This window comes from Typha latifolia, chromosome 8, assembly GCF_019914945.1.
Source record: "Typha latifolia isolate L0001 chromosome 8, TyphaL0001v2, whole genome shotgun sequence".
Lineage (NCBI taxonomy): Eukaryota > Viridiplantae > Streptophyta > Magnoliopsida > Poales > Typhaceae > Typha > Typha latifolia.
In genome coordinates, this window is record NC_133093.1 from 10,717,267 (window position 1) to 10,738,188 (window position 20,922).

General features: G+C 35.7%; 4 protein-coding genes and 1 pseudogene across 7 annotated transcripts; all 5 read right to left on the bottom strand.

Moving 5' to 3' along the window:
* Positions 1-95: 95 nt before the first annotated feature.
* Positions 96-4,500, bottom strand: LOC140793363 (cytochrome P450 704C1-like). Of its 4 annotated transcripts, none has more exons than XM_073144801.1 (7): positions 4,162-4,489; positions 3,855-4,070; positions 1,982-2,269; positions 1,576-1,911; positions 1,281-1,484; positions 985-1,166; positions 96-276 (listed from the first exon to the last, which is right to left on the bottom strand). In XM_073144801.1, the coding sequence occupies exons 1-6, from the start codon at positions 4,471-4,473 to the stop codon at positions 987-989; spliced, it is 1,536 nt and encodes a 511-aa protein (XP_073000902.1). In that variant the 5' UTR covers positions 4,474-4,489; the 3' UTR covers positions 96-276; positions 985-986. The 4 variants fall into 4 exon arrangements, with proteins under 4 accessions (XP_073000902.1, XP_073000900.1, XP_073000903.1 ...); XM_073144799.1 differs by having other exon boundaries at positions 1,576-1,914; XM_073144802.1 differs by lacking the exon at positions 96-276 and having other exon boundaries at positions 870-1,166; positions 4,162-4,500.
* Positions 4,501-5,316: 816 nt separating this feature from the next.
* LOC140793260 (cytochrome P450 704C1-like) lies at positions 5,317-9,799 on the bottom strand. The gene is made up of 6 exons (XM_073144633.1): positions 9,384-9,799; positions 7,561-7,776; positions 7,195-7,479; positions 6,539-6,874; positions 5,846-6,049; positions 5,317-5,613 (listed from the first exon to the last, which is right to left on the bottom strand). Exons 1-6 carry the CDS (start codon positions 9,705-9,707, stop codon positions 5,434-5,436), a joined length of 1,545 nt encoding a protein of 514 aa, XP_073000734.1. The 5' UTR covers positions 9,708-9,799; the 3' UTR covers positions 5,317-5,433.
* A 2,347-nt stretch (positions 9,800-12,146) lies between these two features.
* Positions 12,147-12,931, bottom strand: LOC140794105 (glutathione S-transferase U17-like; annotated as a pseudogene).
* Positions 12,932-15,012: 2,081 nt separating this feature from the next.
* On the bottom strand, positions 15,013-16,178 carry LOC140793967 (glutathione S-transferase U17-like). Its single transcript, XM_073145766.1, has 2 exons — positions 15,627-16,178; positions 15,013-15,544 (listed from the first exon to the last, which is right to left on the bottom strand). Exons 1-2 carry the CDS (start codon positions 15,948-15,950, stop codon positions 15,173-15,175), a joined length of 696 nt encoding a protein of 231 aa, XP_073001867.1. The 5' UTR covers positions 15,951-16,178; the 3' UTR covers positions 15,013-15,172.
* A 2,647-nt stretch (positions 16,179-18,825) lies between these two features.
* Positions 18,826-20,347, bottom strand: LOC140793589 (fasciclin-like arabinogalactan protein 10). The gene has a single exon (XM_073145149.1). It carries the CDS (start codon positions 20,231-20,233, stop codon positions 19,004-19,006), a length of 1,230 nt encoding a protein of 409 aa, XP_073001250.1. The 5' UTR covers positions 20,234-20,347; the 3' UTR covers positions 18,826-19,003.
* Positions 20,348-20,922: the final 575 nt, after the last annotated feature.

Below are 20,922 nucleotides of genomic sequence, written 5' to 3' on the forward strand. Positions count from 1 at the left end.
AAATTCCTGGGCATATGTTTCTGTTTCAGTGATCCAATGAATTTCTTCGTCGAGCTTTTTCCTCAAAAATTAAAAAGAAAAAAAGAAGAATGATATTTCTCACAAAGGTGAATTTATTTACCAATGCATCGAAATGTAAGATACACTGTGGAAATCATATATAAGACCCATATACTCAAATATATTTAACATTTTTCACCATATATTATCTCGGAATGGCATAAAGATGGAGGCCGTTCTCCGATAGGTGATTGGTGACTGCTTCCTTTGATCGGTCTAGAAATATAAAATAAAAGAATGTCACATGAAACTTTATTGTTTAAAATGAAAAGGTCAAATATATCACTTATACATTAGCATGTTGAGATTCTTCACATAAATCCTATATTTTTAACTATTAAATATACATGATAAACTTTAGTTAGGAATAGGATAACTGGTTCGAGACTTCCGAGATTGATCTAATTTGATGGATTCCAAAATATAGAAAGGGATATACTGGGGGGGGGGGGGGGGGGTCCTTTTATAATGGAGACTGTTTTCTCTGCTAGATTCCTAATGTCGCTTTCTTTGATGTACAATAACCATGACCACATATTGAGTGTATTCTTCCAAGTTAATTTTTAGTGTACATGTTAACAAAAATTTCTCCTGACTACTCTCTGTACTTCTAGAGATGAAGAAACAAAAGAGAAAAAAACTTACAAATAAAATTAGCTCAAACTTAGTTTAACTCTATCAAGCCAAAAATATCTTAACTATACCCCCTAAATATTTCTCAGCGATTTGAATGATATCGATAACCAGCAAAGAAAGAGTAAAGATTGTAGTCATCCTTACTGAAACATCTAGCTCCGTAAGATAAACACTTTTCTAGGAAAAGTAGTTATTGACATTGATATTTGATACATGATCTTATACTACAAACAAAGTTTACAGCAAACAGTACGAGGAAACAAGATTAAACACAGTGATGGACCAAACCTTTATCTATGCGAAGCACATAGATGGAGACCACCATCAATTTGGAGAGTTATCATGGCATTGCACTTGACAGTCTGCTTCTCATCCCACATCCTGAATCTGAAAAAGTACACGAGAATGGCTGCCAAGATCTTCATTTGTCGATAAGCAAATTCCTTCCCCAAACAAATACGAGGACCGGCCTACAAAGTGAAAGAAAAAATTTAAAAAGAGCAAAACTGAGCAAATTGCTATGTCTTATGCTAGATTTCCTTTTATAAACCACCATTGGGAAGTGACTAGTTCTCAGATGTTACCTGGAAGGCAGAAAACTTAAAAGGGTTTTCCGGCACAAAATCCCCCACCTCATTAAGCCATCTCTCTGGCTTAAACTCCTCGGCGTCCTCACCCCACAAAAACTTCATTCTACCCATAGGATAAGGTTCATAGTTCACCATATCCCCTTTCTTGATGTCGAAGCCATCCGGTAATGTATCATCCGAGAAGCAACGCTTAACGTCCTACAATCCGGATACCACATGAATCAGAAATATATCAAAAATTCATCATGTTATAATTCTTGCCTCGACGAACAAGACATGAATAATTTACCAAAGGAACTGCAGGGTAGAGCCTCAGTGTTTCAGATAGCGCTGCATGCAGATACTGCATTCTGCTGAGAGCTTCTTCAGTTAAACATGCAGCAAAATCGCCAATTGCTACCTTATCTTTTAAAAGTATTGCCTCTCTTACTTCTTGTGCTACCTTTTCTTGAACAAGTGGATGCTTGCATAGCATGTAGAAGAACCACGACAGAGTCGCTGCTGTCGTGTCCCTCCCCGCAATCATAAAATTCAGGATGATATCTCTCAAGTACCTTTCGTTGATGTTATCGGGATCGCGTTCTCTTTCAAGGAGGAATCTTGACAAAATGTCTTCTTTCTTCATCTGCTACAATGAAAATGACCATTATATAAACAGTCATTGCTTTGAGAGCTCAAGCTTATTTATGACTTACAGTTTCTTGCTGCTGTTTAGACATCTGCTCGATCTTTCTGTCGATCACTTTATAGACAAAATCATCAATCAGTTTGACGTTTTTCTTCATAATGGCTTCTGAACCTATGTTAAGAAATCTCTTGATTTTCCAGAAGACATCAAAGTAACGGGTTAACAGTTGGCAATTCGCCTCGTCAAATGCCTTTGCAAACGCCTTTCCTTCATTATTCGACCCAGACAACACTCCCAGTTCACACCCAAATCCAATTCTAAATATTGAATCAAGTGTAGCTTTCATGAATAATTCCTGAAAAGAGCGATTGAGATGATCATGCAAACAGATAATCATATCCTAATCATTAATGGTCCAATATATCAAGTTTACACTGAATCTTCTCTTTCTCGATCTCCCCTTTCCAACTTAATCTGGATTATATATTTATTAAAGGGCATTGTTCAAAATTCCTCATGTGACAAGCAAGTTTGTTTTACGGCGAATACTTTAATACCCCTCTAAAATTTATAATCTTAATCCATTAGTTATAATAGCTAATTTTCACACCTACTAATAAATTTTCGTATTATTTCTAAAATCACATTACATAAAAAAAATGGTATATTATTCAAGAAAATTTGATTACGTGTATTACACATTCTTTTCTTTTTGTTAAGATTTATATCTCTTAGATATGATTATACTTTAATTATAGAAGATATTATTTAATATTAAATTATTTAAATTTAATTATTTGGAAATAGACTTCAATTTAAATATGATTCTCTATCTCTATCTGTTATTAAATTTAATTTAAATTAATTTGAAACTAACAAGAGATATTGTAAATAATAAAAAAATAATTAAATAGATAAAATTTAATTAAACTTTCATCAAGTTAATTATAAAAAGACATTAATGCTCTTATTATGATATACATACATTACTCCCAGATAAGAATACTGAGATCTTTTTTCGTACCGTATATTTAATTATTTATCAATTGGTTTGATAAAGATGTAACGGTTAAAATCTTCAATCGTATAATAGGAATACAAAAGTTTTAAAAGATTTTACTAGGTAATTATTATTTTTAAATATATTACTTACACAATATTTTTTTACAATTATATTATTTTAATATTTTATCAAGTAAGACATATATATATATATCTTTGACTAAGAGTAATGTATATATATCATAATAAGGGTATTGATGTTTTTTTATAATTAACTTGATGAAAATTTAATTAAATTTTATCTCTTTGATTATTTTTTATTATTACATATATCTCTCATTAGTTTAAGATTGATTTAAATTAAATCTAATAACAGATAGATAGAGATAGAAAATAATATTTAAATCAAATTTAAATTATTTAGTATTAAATGATATTTTTTATAATAAAGTCATAATCATATCTAAAAGAAAAATTTTAACGAAAGAAAAGAACGTGCAATTTGGAAGTTAGACACACGTAATCAAATCTTCTTAAGAAAAATCGGTACTCGATATTAAAACTAACTATTATAGCCGATAGATCATGATTATAAATTTTCAAAAGGGGTATTGAAGTATTTGCCTAAGAATATATATATGTTTTATCAGATAAATTATTAAGATAATATAATTATCAAAAAATTACCTATTGAACTGTATAGCTAAGGTCTAAGGGCAAATGTGTGCTGAATCATTAATATCTTTTAAATATGTTGCATTTTTATTATATCCTTAAAGATATTAACGGTTAAATTTTTATCGACAAATGGATAAACAATTATCTCTACCGTATGAAAGAAATGATTTTATTTTTCCCATTTAATTTGCAAAACATATACGGTTATTGAAGGAATTAAAAAAACTAAAAAGAAAGAAAAACCGCAGCCATTTAATTACTTGCATATCCATCATCTGGTTAGAGAAGGCCATATCTGATACAATCCCAGCAAGCTCAGTGGCGTTTTCTCTGAAGACCACACTGCTGTAATCCCTCAACACCTTGGCGGAGAACTCATAGCTTGCAATCTTCCTTTGATGTCGCCACTTCTCCCCATCCACTGCAAAGATCCCATCACCAAGGAGGTCTCTCATAATATCATAAGTCAACTCTCCCTGCATCAAAACTCCTCGACCAACTTCAGTAAATCCAATCTTTTACCCAATTAGAACAAATCAAAGAAGCCATGTTTGAGGAACTTTATACCTTGCCGTAGTTTGCGAAGTTAGTCTTGAGGATGTACTCCACATTGTTTGGATCAACAGTGAAGACATAATTGCAGAAGGGGGTGAGTATGCGAAAGGTCTTGTACCTGCGAGAGAGGTCAGTCTGGTAGTCTAACAACCGATGGAGGTTGAGATACTGGTGGAAGATAGTGCCTGCTATGGGTGGGTAATTAGGATTCCTTTTTCTTGGATTAGACCAACGTTTCAGTACATAGAAAGCTAGTACGATGAGTCCGGGGATTGCTACGGCTGCAGGAAAGCTGGGGAAGTGGAAAGGTGGTAGAAGATCCATAATACTTGCGTTTCTGTGGATCAGGAGAAGATTGAGAAGATTTGGAAGCTTAACACACATCTTCATATAGTAAAGTTTGTTATCAATCACATCATATCATATTAAATATTTATCATTTTAGCAAACGTTTTACCTTAACGCCTCAAAATTAGTTTTTCTTTCTTAATTAAAAGCGAAATCGAATTTCTAGATATTTCAGAAGTGATGGCATTAAAGGTAAAATCCATCAGCTCCAGCGCCACCTCCTGCGACCTTGATGCAATGACATACAACCGTCCAATTTAATAGTATCAACTACTTTTTTTTGCCGGCCCCGGGAGAACGACGTTATAAGAAACACAACCACTTAATTCCCGGTGCAAAAAATTTAGCGTAGACTTAATACTGGGACTTGCCTCCGCGTGTCCAACAAACATCAATACAGATGTGAGATGAACTTACCAAACTCGATTCCCGGTGCTCAAACTCGATTCGAATAGGCTCGTATATAATATAGAAAATAATATTATATATATATATATCAAAATAAATATATAAATACTAGATAGTATAATTGGTTAATATAAATTTTATTATCCTTGGTCTGATTTTAAATCTTACCTACTAAATATTTTTTTTTCGTAAAAATTATTAAATGTTAGTCATATATCAAAACCAGCCCCCGTAAGCCTATTAATCATAGGAGACGAGCTCGAGCCTCGTTGAGCTGAGCAGAGCCAAAAAATTTCAGTTCGAATAGAGTCAAAATTTTCTTTCCCTCAAACTCGTATCGTTTACACTTCAATGGGAAAAATCTCATAATCTACCAGCTATATGCTAAAAGAAAGGGAAAATAATGTCTAATTTTTCTCAGAGAAGTGAATTTATTTACCAATACGTCCAGATGTAAGAAGATACACTTAGCAAATCATTAATAGGACCCATATATAATCAAATAAATTTCACATTTTTCACCACGTATTATCTTGGAATAGCGTAAAGCTGGAGGCCGTTCTCGATATGAAGTGTTATTGTGGTTCTGTAATTGACGACTGCTTCCTCGTCTCTGAGTTTGAACACGAAGAAACGGAGAAGCACAGCAGCAAATATCTTCATCTGTCTATAGGCAAATTCTTTTCCCAGACAAATTCTTGGCCCAGCCTATAAACGCAAATTAAGTACTTAACAACAGATATTTTAAAAACAAAAATAGGGCAATTTTACAAATATCCACCTCGGGGTTTATCGAATTGTAAATTACTTAAATTTGAACTGGTTTTTTCGCAAATATCCAAAAAAAATTGCATGTGGTTATTTGCAAAAACGACCCTTACAATTTATATATTTAAAGAAATAGAAGAAAAATACTCTGAAATTTTTCTCATTTTCTTACCTGAAAAGCTGTAAATTTGAAAGGGCTTTCAGGTTCGAAAATTCCATTTTCATTTAGCCACCTCTCTGGTCGAAAAATTTCAGCATCTTGGCCCCATAAGTATTCCATACGCCCCATTGCATATGGTTGATAGAAAACGATGTCACCTTTTCTAACATTAAACCCATTAGGAAGCACATCATCTGAGAAGCAAACCTTATTATCCTGTCAATATAAGAAAATTTAATTAATCATCAACTAACAGATGAACACAACAGTATGACATTAATGATGAAGTTGAACGATAAAACTGGATTCTCTTGTTTATATGTATATCCTTCTAAATATTTAGTTTTATATAAATACTTCTTAAACTCTTATTTTTTGTATGAATATATCTCAAAACATAATTAAGCGTTAATATTTTGTATACATTCTTTTTCCAAGTTGCGAGTACGTATTTCTTTTCATCTGCTCAATTACTAAGCTTTTAATTTTGTAGGTGCTCGAAAAACCAAAGATTTTGAATATAAAATTTAGATAGGTATATATGCAAACAAATAAAATTTAGAAAGGTATGCATACAAAAATTTCTTTAACTATATATTCACCACTGAACTACGACTTATATCACTATTTAAAATGATATAATGTGATATTAGATCATAGTGTAAAAATAAATAAAAAATATAAGTAACGGTAAAATTAACTTACCAAAGGAACGGCAGGATATAATCTTAGTGCCTCAGTCAAAGTAGCATGAAGATATTGCATCTTGTTAAGAGCTTCATCTGTTAAACTTTGTGAGAATTCATCAATGGTTGCATCCTCGCTAGCTTTGGTTGCTTCCTTTACTTCTTGGAAAATATTATCTTGTACCTGTGGATTCTTGCATATCATGTAGAGAAACCAAGAGAGTGTACCTGCTGTGGTGTCTTTACCAGCAATGACAAAGTTCAATATGATGTCTCTTAGATACTGGTAATTTATTTCTTCAGAGATCTTTCTAGTTTCGTCCACAAATCTTGACAGTATATCATCCCTTTCCACCTATAATTTATAAATAATTATATCAATTTTCCACATAAAAAAGAGTAATTGGATCTAATTGAGCCTAATTGAGGATAAACGTATATATTATGTCTCACGTGCGACACAAGATAATAAATAACCAATTGACACGAGATAATAAACCAACAATCATGTGTTTATAATGTAATAAGCAAAATGAGATAACTTTCAACTTTCAAGACCCAGAATTTTAAATTTCTTAAACTCTTTCACAAATAAAACAATTTATACCACACACACATACAGAGAGAGAGAGAGAGAGAGAGAGAGAGAGAGAGTAGTTTTAGACTATTACTCACAGAATCACTTCCTCTTTTCAGAATTTCGTCCACTCTTGCGTGAATCAACTTGTATACAAAATCATCAACTTCTTTGATTCTTTTCCTAAGTATGGCCTCAGGGCCAACATTGAGAAATTTCTGGATCTTCCAAAAGACATTAACATACCGCAGCACGATGAACTCACTGGAATCATCAAATGCCTTTGCAAAAATACTTCCATCATGGGATCCGTGTAAGCAGTCCAATTCCATTCCAAAGCCAATACGGAAGATAGAGTCCATTGTAGATTTCATGAACAAGTCCTGCAAATTAATAAAGACTTTTAGCATTATATCTTTTAATTACTCGGAATATAAAAAAACAACAACTATCAAGAGACTTACTTGAATATCCATTGTTTTATTCGACTTTACGTTCTTGGAGATCAAATGAGCAAGCTTGGCTGCATTCTTTATGAAGATCGAGCCACTCGAGTCTCTTAAGACTCTTGTTGAGAACTCAAAGCTTGCAAGCTTTCTTTGTTGGCGCCACTTGTCACCATCTACGGCAAATATACCATCTCCAAATAAATCCTTCGTGGTCACGTAGTTAAACTCTCCCTGAAATAAGATATTAAATGAACGAATTGCATGTTATACTTATTATTTAATATGATCTTGAACTTAATATATATCATATATAAAATAGTAGTCACAGGATTAAATCAATAAAGTTAAAAGGTTGAAACTAATCATAGTAATTTAATAAGAACTTTAACATGCAAAAGAAAATTCTAAAAACTAAAAATTCACCTGATTAAATGCTTTGATCACTGTTGATTGATTATACAATAGATTTATCGAAACTTTGTCCTGTACTCCTTCAGAATTATTATTATTTTTACACTTGAAAAAATTATAATAGTTGTCAGGCTAAAGTCAAGCAGAATTGCAGAAATGATTGAAAAAAGCCAAGAAAGGAGTCAAAGAAGAGAGAGATCAGAGAACTTATTTCATATACTGGTGCTGATCTGGTTTGTCTACTTAAGACTAAATTAAAAGAGGACCCACTTAATTAATGGAAAGATGCCGATGATAGAGAAACGCGGGGATCGATGGCTACACAATAATAAATAAATAAATAAATAATGGTAGCTATAAGAGGAGATAACTGATGATCCTAATTAAGGGTGTAAATGAGTCGAGACTGAGCGAACCGGCTCTGGCTTAGACTCGATTTAAAACTATTTTTGAGCTTTCTAATTATGCTTAGGCTCGGCCCATCTCAATGGAGCTCGAGCCGAGCTCGAGCTTGATTTAAATGATGAGGCGGTGGCGACGACGTAAGCGACGAGAAGACCAAATGAGATGGTCAATGGAGGAGGGGGAATATGACGGAATGGAGGAAGAAGAGGAGGCTGACGTCGAGCTTGAGCCCTAATCTGTTGGAAAGGATTCTCTTTCCCACCTAAGAGATCTCTGATAATAAAAGCTAAAATTGATGTCAATTAAGAAAGATATGCAATTAACAACACCAAGCACCAAAGAAAACTAGAACACCGAATTTATATGTAAAAATCCTTTCCGAAGGGAAATTTCACGGAGCATGAAATTGAATCCACTATTAAGAGAATTGGTACAAAGAAGATCATCACAACAAATCTCTCAAGATCACAAGAATATCATCCACAAGAAACCAATAATCCTAGCTTCAAATTAACAAGTTTAGATAACACCTCCAATAGAGAAACCCAAACCTTCTTGAAGTAAGAACACCCTTGTAGATGTGAAGAAGAAAATCTTTCTGCCTTAATCCCAATCAAAAAATCTTCTAGTTGTATGTAGAGAAAAAAAACATTTTTTTCTCTTGTCTTCTTTTTCACTAAGTGACATGAGCAAAAGTACCCCTTAACAAAAGTCTAACTCAACCACTTATTAGCCAAGTAAGTCACCTCATGGGCTAGCCCAAACTAACTTAGTTGAGTAAAACCCAATATAATCCTAATTTTCTTTTTTAGAATGTAATAATTTCGGTGATCATTATAATACTCTGAAAAAATATAAGCCGATGATTATGTAAAAATACTTAAACTTTATTCTGAGTAAAAAAAAACACACACACACATCATATTAACCAAATTAAACGGTGTCACAAAAAGACGATGATCATATCCTATACTGCATCGGAAAATAAAACAGTCCAAAGTCACAGAAATATTGCAATTTACCTTGCCATAATTGGAAAAGTTAGCTTTGAGGATATGCTCGACGACGGCGGGGTCGGTGGTGTAGATCTGGTGGCGGAAAGGGGCAAGCAACCTGAAGGTCTTGTGCTTGCGCGAGAGATCCGTGTGGTAGTCATGAAGCCGGCGGATGTTGTACAACTGATGGAAGACGGTGCCGGCTACGGGCGGGTACCGATTTCTAGTGCCGCTTCGTCTCCTACCTCTACTCCTACTAAGGATTAATCCGAAGGTGATGATGCATACCAGAACGAGGGCTATGGTTGCAGCCGAGGAAGAAGGGTTGGACTTGGAGAATAAGATATCCATCAAGATTAGATGATGATGATAATGTGCGAATGGGTATGTATATTATAGCCTTTATTCTTGCGGAAGTGTCCCAGAAAATTTCGACGTTATCGTTGGGAAGCCTCGAGATTGGAGTACCGTAGACTTGGATATTTTTTATTTCAGACCCTACGTAGTCCTTTTGTCTTCTTTTTTCTTTTTGGGCTTTTTTTTTCAAACATACCCTATAAAAAATAACTTATTTGCCTGAGTGCCCCCTCTAAGTTTTATAGTTACATATGTCCTTTAAAATATATGATTTTTGTCGTATACCTTTTAGAATTTTACCCTTTTGGATTTAAATCTAAACAATTAGATATAAAATATAAAACTATACTTATTCTAATTTTCATTAATTTTCTTAGTTAAAAATATTTTATCTTTTTTATTGAGACTTTAACTTCAAAAAATTAATCGGATGGATATATATACAAATAATAGATATTTTGAGAGGTTTATATGTAACTATCATCTTTAGAATAGCATACAATTAAATAATTTTCTTTTATATTTGAAGTCAAACATTACTTCTTTTTGTTTTAGGGTATTTTCCAAAAACCCAATGGCAAAAATATAGGTAAAAGAGATGGATCCGATTATAAGTAGGTAATTCGCTCGGTTATTTATTAACCAATTTGTTTATCTTATAAAGAATTTAAGGAAAAAAAAAAGAAGAGTTTGATGACAAGCAGCTAGGTGTTAAAGCGCAAAATGACTAAATGATAGGGTGTTTATTGATAATATTTCATACATATCCACTGCTTCTTGTCCAGCAGCCGGGTGGCTAACACCGTTCATCTATCCGAGGCACAAAAAAAAAAGATAACAAAGCACTGAGACGTTGATTTTAGAAAGAGTATGCTTTCAATCTTTCAATCCTTCAACATACGGACCAAAAGTGAAGATTATTTTAAATTCGAGAATGATAAATTTTACAAAAAATTACATATAGCATCCTGACTTTAAGCAAATTTTATATCTACATCTTATATTTTTACTATTTATAAATTCAGTCCTATAATTAAATAAATATGTATAAAAATTTATATTTTTAAATTTTTTAGTTAAATTTAATAAAACTCATACGTTAAATTAAGATACTAAGAAGATTACATAGATACCTTCAACCTAATCTAAACCAATTAACGACTAAACTCAACCCAACCCTTTTCAACATAGTCTAAACTCAATCATTCTCTCTTCCGACCTTATTCTCTCCTCCCTCCTTATCATCCCCACTCCCTCCCCATAATTCGTGCCCTCGGGGTCAACTCTTGAAGACATTTGATTCGCCATCGAGGACGAGGGCATGGGTTATGGCCGCATTCTCATCACGCGGGTCAACCTAGGGATTAACGTAAGAGCATTTTAGGTATTTAAAGTATTTTAGAAATAAAATATATTTAATTAATGAAATAGTTTTACGGTGTTAATTTTAAAATCTAATTCAGATTATTTTTTGCACTAAATTAAAGGCTCAATTTATAAATAACAAAAATGTAAATTTAGCTAAAAAGCCCGGTGTTATATATAAATTTTCTTAAATTTTAATTTAGATTGGAATCACTTTGATATCTTATTTCACGGGTACTTCTTTCAATTTGCTACGGTGATAGCCTAAAGCTGATGGATTAAATGTTTTAGAAGTAAGAAAAGTTCCATATATTGGTAGCTAACAAAGATAATAAATAATTAGAGCAATACACGAGACGAGGCAATCTATCTGGAAGAAAGAAAAGAATATTACTTTATAAAACAGGTGTCTGGGATTAGCAAACTTTCATTTCAAATTAATCCATTTTTTGTTTCATCAACGTCACTATCCTGGTGGTAAATACAATCGTTTTTTTATGGTCCAATCTGTGTTGTTTTGAAATAAATCTTGCTTTAAATTTGCTAACTGTTGTGATTTGCTGTCAAAACATTTGGAGCAGGTAAGCTAAAAGTCACTGCTTAGGTCTTTGTTTAATTTTTTTTTCTATAAACAGCTTATATTTTTAGATTATTGAGGTTGGGTCTGTCAAAGGTTGTTTGCTATACTTTTCGAAGATGTTTAAAGTATAATAAATCACTATTTTATTCGTTAAAAACAAATATCTCTTTTTCGTTGCAAATTTTTGGGGTGTTTGGTTGATTGAATTTAAAGTGGAATGGGTAATTATAATAATTAGAATTATTTTTAAGTAATACACTATATTTTGATTAACACTCAGCACCAAAAGAGAAAGAGATATGACATTTTGTGCAATAAGTCAGTCACATGATTTCTCATCAAATTACTCGAATCAAAGTGCTACAAAACAACACCAATGCCCACACTTTCATTTTAGTTAACTCTTATAATATTACTAGAATATTTGATTACTATATCCATCCCAGTAAGCAACTATTATTTTAGCCCAGATATCATGATTAATTCACTCAATTAGCAGGAGCAACATTGAGTTCGGCTCGGACCTTCTTGCCGAGTTCGACTAGCATCTCAACCTCTGGCATCACTCCTTTCACCGAGTCGTGCGAGCAGAAACGATTTGCCCATCCTACCAACAGAGGAGTCTTGGACTCATCCAGAATTGTGAAGCCATTCATCTTCTCCGTTGCTTTGAACCAACCCAAGTAGCAACCCAAGGCAATGTCAACGTAGCCTACTGTCTCCCCACCAAAGAAGACGTTTCCTTCGCTGCACTTCTCGAACGCCTTCTCTAGCAGCTGCAGTGCGGTGAGGATTTGGTTCACTGCTTCTTCCTTGCTCCCTGGGAGGAGTCCCATGATGATCCTAAGTGAAGGAGGCACCTGTTACAAGGAAAAAGTTATTTTTGCATATACACCTCTCAAAACTTTCTTATTTGCTCGTATAACCTTTAAATTTTAAGACCTTGTCGTCGATGTACTTGGCCCAGAAGCGAGCCATGGCACGGTCGTAAGGATCGGATGGTAGGATCGAAGTGTTCGTATGGGCCCAAACCTCGTCGATGTACTCCACAATCATCATGGACTCGCAAATTGGCTGGCCGTCGTGGATGAGCACAGGGATCATTTGTAAATTGGATTGGACTCGAGGAGGATCTCACTTTTTTCCCAAGTTTCCTCCAAGAATTCATAACCCAGCCGGGCAGCCCCTTGAGGTTAAAAGCGATCTCCACCCTCAGTGAGAAGGGACTTGAATGTGATCCCACTAGTTTCATGTCCTTCCCTTCTGCTGCCATTCTCTCCAGCTATGGATTGAAGAACAATTTGAGTCACTCTCTAGATTTTTCTTGTGTAGCGTTTGGCTCAGGATTCAAGACTCAAGAGGGGTGGGTATTTTATGGAGAGAACTGGGTGATTAGATTGCTATCTTTGTTTTTGTTTCTTGAAGAAAGGGTTAAGGACTTGGGTGGCTTCCTTCCATGTTACACTGTATTTGACAACCAGTCGTCGATTGTTTTGGTACACACTGTCTATGTAAACCCGGCGCTACCTTCTTTTTCTATGGACTTCAATATATATATATAGACAGATGATTGTTATTAATATAGAAAAGTAAACTGCTTTAGATGATGAAATTGAGAAATCCACATCAAATCTACTTCTTTAATTTTTTCCCAAAACAGTAGAAAAGTGATACGGTTTCAGAGAGTTGCCAATTTGTTTCTCTTATTTCCGAACAACCTAAGCATGTCCTCATATATTATTATGCTAGCTAGTGCCACTTTTTTAACCACCCTAATTTTATTACAATAATTAATTACGAAACCCAACATGGCCAAATTAATTAATTCAGCCGAGCTTGACGCACTTTGATGAACTCTACCAGCTTCTCAACCGATGGCATCACTTCTCTCTCAGCATCGTGTGCACAGAAACGCTCTGCATGCCCAATCCACCAGCTTTGGCAACTTAGCCTCGTCAAAGATTTTGATGCCATTTATCTCCATCTCCTCTGATGCCTTAATCAACCCCAAATATATATATCACCCCACTGCAATGTCTAAATACCCAATAGTCTGTCCACCAAAGAACTCCTTCTCTGAAGCCTCTCCTAGTAGTTCGAGAGCAGTGGCTGCTTGCTCTGCAGCCTCTGCCGCACTAATGTTTCTTTATCCATCCCTCTCAAGCCACGAATTGAAGCAATTAACTGCCAAAGATTGCACAATATTAGTAGTTTAGGTTGAGTTTCTTGAATAGCGATTAAGAGATGGAACAGTTGAACTCATGATATTTACTCATATCGTCAACGGTTATTTTTTTTTTTTTAACTTTTCTGATGAAAAATTTATAAGCAGTTAATTGCATTAAATATAATCAAAATTTACGAGCACAAATATTAAATTCCAAGGGCAAATAAGTTCTAAATGGGAAACACCTAAAATAGTTAAGTTTTATTGGCTAGTATTAACTTCCTTTTGATTAAGAACACGAAGCATTATAGCTATAATCTGTAAAAGCTAAAGCCCTAATAAACACAACACACAACGACGTTCAATACATAAAAATGGGACACGCCCGGCCAAAACTCTAACTCCGCAGCATATAAGCTAGATCATGACCAAAACTAAAGACTCAGGCAAAACTAAACACCATGAAGACCCAAAAGAGTTTAATAGGATGTCTACCTAAGAACGGCTAACTAGAGCGCCGGCAAAAGGAGTAGCTTGACACAAAAAGAGATCTAGAGTGGAGAAAAATAATATTACGCCATCATTTAAAAAAAAACGAAAATGCCCTTTTGTGATGTCACAATATAGACTAATCTTGTCAAACCTAATCAAAAGTAGCCTGCTATACTCTTCAAAGATGCTTAGAATACAATAAACCACTATTTTACCTTTGAAAACAAATTTATCTTTGGGATAATTATAATTTAAACCCCTATACTACTGCTCATTTTTATAGACATCTTTATTTATTTTTCATAACATATTGATCCACTTGTTTATTAAAAATCTTTAAAATATCTGTTTTTCATATGTATCGATTATAATTTTTAATTAAAAAATGATATTTAAGTGTCATGTGATTAATTTTAAGCTCTTTATGCATTATATTATCCTTATTTTATAGGATAGAAGAGAGCAAAATTGAGAACAAAATAGTTTACTAGGACAATTTGTTTTTAAAAAATAATAGAGTGTCTATAAAAATGAGAAATAGTTTATGTAATTATCTCTTTCACTTTTATATGCAAATTCTGCTCAGGGGCTTTAATGTAATTTAGATATATCGTGGACTATTAGCTCGATTATTCATTTTGATCGGTGGAGACACTTGTACCGGAAGAAAAAAAGAATTGCACGAAATGAGAATCTTGTGCAATAAGTCACATGGCTTCTCAAATTACTTGCATCAAAATGCTACAAAAGGATAACAATTCCACACATTAATCTTTATTTATATCTAATAATATTACAACTGTATGCATCCCAGTAAGCAACAGTTGTTTTAGCATTAATTAATTAATGATTCACTCAATTAGCAGGAGCAACATTGAGTTTGGCTCGGACCTTCTTGTTGAATTCGATTAGCATCTCAACCTCTGGCATCACTCCTTTCACCGAGTCGTGCGAGCAGAAACGATTTGCCCATCCTACCAACAGAGGAGTCTTGGACTCATCCAGAATTGTGAAGCCATTCATCTTCTCCATTGCTTTGAACCAAGCCAAGTAGCAACCCAAGGCAATGTCAACGTAGCCTACTGTCTCCCCACCAAAGAAGACGTTTCCTTCGCTGCACTTCTCGAACGCCTTCTCTAGCAGCTGCAGTGCAGTGAGGATTTGGTTCACTGCTTCTTCCTTGCTCCCTGGGAGGAGTCCCATGATGATCCTAAGTGAAGGAGGCACCTGTTACAAGGAAAAAGTTATTTTTGCATATACACCTCTCAAAACTTTCTTATTTGCTCGTATAACCTTTAAATTTTAAGACCTTGTCGTCGATGTACTTGGCCCAGAAGCGAGCCATGGCACGGTCGTAAGGATCGGATGGTAGGATCGAAGTGTTCGTACGAGCCCAAACCTCGTCGATGTACTCCACAATCATCATGGACTCGCAAATTGGCTGGCCGTCGTGGATGAGCACAGGGATCATTTTGTAAATTGGATTGGACTCGAGGAGGAGCTCACTTTTTTCCCAAGTTTCCTCCAATAATTCATAACCCAGCTCCTTGAGGTTAAAAGCGATCTCCACCCTCAGCGAGAAGGGACTTTTATGTGATCCCAGTAATTTCATCTCCTTCCCTTGTGCTGCCATTCTCTCTAGCTATGGATTGAAGAACAATTTGAGTTACTCTCTAGATCTTCTTGCGTATCGTTTGGCTCAGGACTCAGGAGGGAGTGAATATTTATGGAGAGAAGTGGGTGATAGATTGGTGTATATGTTTTTCTTTCTTGAGGAAGGGGTTAAGGACTCGGGGGTGGCTTCCGTATTCTATTGTATTTGGAGACTAGTCGACCCTGTCGTCGATTCTTTTGGTTTAACATAGACCCGACGCTACCTTCTTTTCCCGTGGACTTCAATATATATATATAGTAATTAGAGCTCTTGTAAAGAAAATCTGAAGGGTATAATACTAATACTGACAACTTAAGTGCTACAACTTGTTCAATAATTAATTATTTAATTTTTAATTATAATTTCAGTTTTAAAAAATAGTATTTCTTTTTTGCATATTTATCATTTTAAAATAGCTTATTTTTATATATACCTTTCTATATATATAACTTGACGTCTGGAAACAGGGCATCTCCTCCCCCTCTTCTGTGCGGGCCTCTTTACGGTTGTATCTTCTAAGTAATTTTGTTGGTGTTTTATGTATGGCTAAAGGTTAGGGGCTCTACGTTCTATTCAATCATGGTTTGAGAGAAGGGTAAAATTGTCTATATAATATATCAAGAATCCGAATTACTCACTTTCCACCTAGCAAGAGAAGACAAGGAAAATGAATATTTAACAAATTCTTTTACATGTAAACCCTCCAAGTTATTGTATTTACGTCTATATCCTTTTAAATTTCATATGTTTATATTAGTTTTTGATAAAAATATTATCCTAATAATTTATCAGATAAAAGACTTGTTCATTAACCGAGAATAATGTATGTATATCAAAATAAAAGTATTTATAATTTTTTTATAGTTAATTTGATAAAAGTTTAACTAAATTATATCTGTTGAATTATTTTTTAATTACCTGTATGTATCTCTCATTAATTTAAGAATTAATTTAAACTAAAATTTGATAACATACAAAGATAAGATAATCAAATTTAAATTGAATTCTATCTCCTATAAAGATAGATAATCAAATTTAAATTATACTCTACCTCCTAGTATTAAGCGATATTTGCTATACTTAAGGCCAAATCATATCTATAGAAAAATCTAAATAGAAAAAAAGAACTTGAGAGTTAAGCGCACAGTAACATTTTTTAATGACTAGTATGCCCTTTTTTTAATGTAATATAGGGTTGGAACTTGCATGAAAAATATGGTATGAAAGCCTGCTATTACAATGATGATAAATTTTAGAGGGGTATTAAATTATTTGCCTCCTCTCATCTTATTTCATATAACTTTTAAAAATATAATTTAATAATAAATTATAGTTACTATTTTTTATAGATTAGACAATACCTAATTACTCCTACTACAGTACTACTCTACATTCTTTTAATAATATTTTTCGTCATTTGATTTAAAATATCATAAATTCCTGATATAAATTAACTATTTTTTTATTAATTTTATATCATATTAAATATAATTATTATTTTTTATACTTATTATTCAACTAAACAATAGAATAATTATATTGAAACTAGCTTTTCTTTTCTAATATTAAAGATTAGAATACTTTTCTTAAAAATGAATGTGAACGGAGCCTTTGTGTTTTGCCTCTCGTAAGAAAAAAAAATCCAAACTTTGCCGCTGTTTGTCATGACTCAGTATGCTGTTCTTCTCCAACTTGCAAATAATAGTCAATTTCGACCAATTTATAAAAAGTAATTAAATCACTAAATAATGATTTATAACAAGTGCTAATATTACATCCTTGCATAATGCTGGAAGATGCACCCTCATCTCCAACAAATTGTGTTTTGGGACGAACTCAACATCAAGACCGTAATGCGCTGTTAAATTTGGTCGCATCTAAGCATCCTACCATCTACAAAAGAGAGGGTCCAAATGGGTAAAGAGCCAAATCAGACAGGAAGAATGGCCTCTCCGTTCACGTGTCTATGGATGTGAAACAGTATGGCTTCTATTCGAATCCAACAAGTCCTCACTGTCCTCTGGCCCACAAGAGTGGTGGCCTCGGATGCACTCCAGCTCAGCCAGTGGTGGCCTCGGATGCACTCCCACTAAACTAAGTGCAGTGGTCCAACAAGGCAAGAAATGCCAGCCATGTCTCTCTCTCTCTCTGCCTTCTTCCTCTCTTCTCGATCACCCGATTCGTCCAGCAGATCTCTCCATCGTGATGTGAACTTTTCAATATAGCAATGATAGGATATCGCCATAAATATTTGTGCATTTGCTTTTCTTTTATGATCAGAGCTTTTCTTTCTATCCATTTACGTGTAAACAGAGCAAAGATCTCCATTAAAGTTTAAAGTTTAAAGTTTAAACCCCTGGAATAGGGGCAGCTAATAGATTGCAACCACTCTTCCTTCTCGCGAACCAACTGACACTAGCAATTCACTATCACAAAAGACGATCTTAATTAAAGCCACCGACTACCTAATTATGTACAAAAATAAATGCGTACTGTTATGGGTCCTACGTAATGTCCTTGGATGTCCTGCATGGCTGCGTGCCAGGGGTAAGATAATAATGCAAATTTTAAGAGTATAATAAAAGGAAAGATAAGTTAATTAATGCTGATTAATCTATAAAAAAGAAAAGAGGAGCAAGTGAGCAACTCAAAAGAGAGGTCCTTTAAAGAGCTCTATTCTGGAGGACCCTTTACTGAGAACAAGCACATGGCCTCATGCACGAGATGTCTACTACCAACTGTCGTCTTTTAATTTTTATGCCTTCGATTATGAGTGCAACCGAAACTTATCTTCTTCTGTGAATAAGAGTACTCCAATGTTTATCAATTCTTTGTAAGAGAACAAGCAGCAGTATTAGGAAAATAAAAGGCTCTAATAACAGCAGAATAACAATCCTCGTACAAATAAGCCTAAATAAACAAAGGGATCACCACCGTCGATCCAACTAACAAATAAATTATGGTCCAAATGAGAGAAAAATAGAGAAGCGATAGACTCCACTAAGAGAGTAGTACTCAAATAATCCAACGGCTCAAAACACGGAAGCGAACGCCCATGAACAAATCACCACCGTCGCCATGACTCCGGCCGACCTCACTGCCACCCCACCAGAGGCCTTCACGTCCGCCTTGTCCGAAGGCGAAGCCGGCGCATCCGACGGCGCCGCCGTGGGAGGCGCCGGCGGGGACTGCAATGGTGACAACCCTTCCGGGGCCGGAGCCAGTGCGGCTGGAGCCGGAGCGGGAGTCAGCACAGCCGGCCCCGGAGCTGGAGCCGGGGCGCCGCCGAAGAGCTCGACGGGGAGGAGGAGTTTATCCACCGTGAGCACGCAGACGGGTGTGTCGTCGAGTATGGTGGAAGCTACTCGCGAGGTGTCGACGCCGGTGTCGAGGGTAACGTCATCGCCACGCGAGGCCACCGAGATGCCATACTTACCGGAGGCGCTCGAGGCTAGTGTCGTCATGGGGCCGGACGAAGCCTTGAGGGACGACTTGGGAGTGTAAGCCGGCAGCGCGTGGTATTGCAGCAAAGTGACCAAATCGGCACTGGAAAGCGTGCTAAGATCGGGCGCACCATCCGCCTTGAAGGCGTCATCGTTAGGGGCAAGGATGGTAAGCCCCTTAGCCATGGCAGATTGGTAAATTTTGAGAACCCCGGAAGAAGCCACGAGGGACGCGAACGTCTTGCAACCAGCCTTTTCCAGAAGCGCCGTGAGGTTAGTGGTCGAAGCTGATGGCGCATCGAGAAGTCCCGGGAAAAGGATCGGAGCTGAGATCTCCATCACGGAGAGGTTGTACGGGATCTGCTTCACCGCCTTCATGTACGAAGCGTCGAACTTGGCGCCAGGCACGGCGGACGCGAAGCCGACCTTGCCACCTCGGAGGTTGGTAATGTTGACAAACCCGAGGTTGCCGGGGGCGTTCCCGGTGGCCTGGTAGAGCGTCGTGGTGAGCGTCGTGCCACTGGGGAGGTCGTGGATCTTCTGGGGGTCGAAGTAGTCTAAGAGGTTGAGGAGGCGGAGAGCGTTCTTGATCCCCGCGAGGGATTGCTTCGCCACGAGGGAGGACATCGCCGAGTCCGGTAGGACGAGGCAGGTGACGGTCTCCCGCGAGTTGATCTCGTCGCAGACTTTGGTCTGGGTGAGGTAGCTGTTGTAGAGGGCGTAGTCCGGGAACCCGTCAAGGATGGCTGTAATATTGTGGCCATTGCTAGGAATTGAGAGTAGAAAAGTTACCAAAAGAGGAAGGAGAAGAGAGGCCATGGCGATCTGGTTCGCTTCTCTGCAAGAAGAGGAGCGAGACGAGGAAGTTAGAGAGAATAAAAGGTGGTGGTGGTGAGATTGGAGAGGGTTAACTATGGTCGGGATAACTAACTGGGGTTAATTTGTCTTTTGCGTGGGAGGCATGTGATGTTGTCGATGGAGGAGCGTATTGGATCGAGCCGTTGGAGTGGGGACGATACTGTTAATATTATTCTGTCCATTTTATACTGTTGGATTATGTCTTCTTGATGATAAAATTAGATCGCACGGTGGTGACTCGGTTTACTGTATGGTGATTTCTGTGTGTGTGGAAAAACGTGGGCTCCATTATGGGATGAGGTGGAGAGCTCTTTTATAATGTCGGTCACAGTTATAAACTTATTAGAGACGCTTAAAACAAGTAAAATTGGATTATTTACGTATACACATGGGCAATTAATCGATTTATTCCGAAGTAATGCCTCGCGCCTAACTGAAAACGGATTCAATATATATATTTGAATCTATATATTTTTTTTTGGATATGAAAAGTAAATTAATAATAAAGTTTATAGTCATATCCTAACTAAATCGATACGAATCATTTTTTTTTTTGATAATTAAATCTTAAATATATTTATAATATTTCTTTTAAAGATAATTACTACAAAATATTAAGATTTTTTTTTAAAAAATTGCATGTCAAACAC

What these genes read in the sequence shown, in the direction of transcription:
- LOC140793260 (XM_073144633.1), bottom strand. Translation starts at nt 9,707, where the DNA reads ATGGATATCTTATTCTCCAAGTCCAACCCTTCTTCCTCGGCTGCAACC. An exon ending in ATAAAACAATGGATATTCAA is followed by an intron (nt 7,480 to 7,560) that starts GTAAGTCTCTTG and finishes ATTAATTTGCAG; the next exon opens with GACTTGTTCATGAAATCTAC. An exon ending in TCAAATTTACAGCTTTTCAG is followed by an intron (nt 5,614 to 5,845) that starts GTAAGAAAATGA and finishes TTGCGTTTATAG; the next exon opens with GCTGGGCCAAGAATTTGTCT.
- LOC140793363 (XM_073144799.1), bottom strand. Translation starts at nt 4,473, where the DNA reads ATGGATCTTCTACCACCTTTCCACTTCCCCAGCTTTCCTGCAGCCGTA. An exon ending in ACTTCGCAAACTACGGCAAG is followed by an intron (nt 4,071 to 4,161) that starts GTATAAAGTTCC and finishes GTTTTGATGCAG; the next exon opens with GGAGAGTTGACTTATGATAT. An exon ending in TCTACCCTGCAGTTCCTTTG is followed by an intron (nt 1,485 to 1,575) that starts GTAAATTATTCA and finishes TCCGGATTGTAG; the next exon opens with GACGTTAAGCGTTGCTTCTC.
- LOC140793967 (XM_073145766.1), bottom strand. Translation starts at nt 15,950, where the DNA reads ATGGCAGCACAAGGGAAGGAGATGAAATTACTGGGATCACATAAAAGT. An exon ending in CCAAGTACATCGACGACAAG is followed by an intron (nt 15,545 to 15,626) that starts GTCTTAAAATTT and finishes TCCTTGTAACAG; the next exon opens with GTGCCTCCTTCACTTAGGAT.
- LOC140793589 (XM_073145149.1), bottom strand. Translation starts at nt 20,233, where the DNA reads ATGGCCTCTCTTCTCCTTCCTCTTTTGGTAACTTTTCTACTCTCAATT.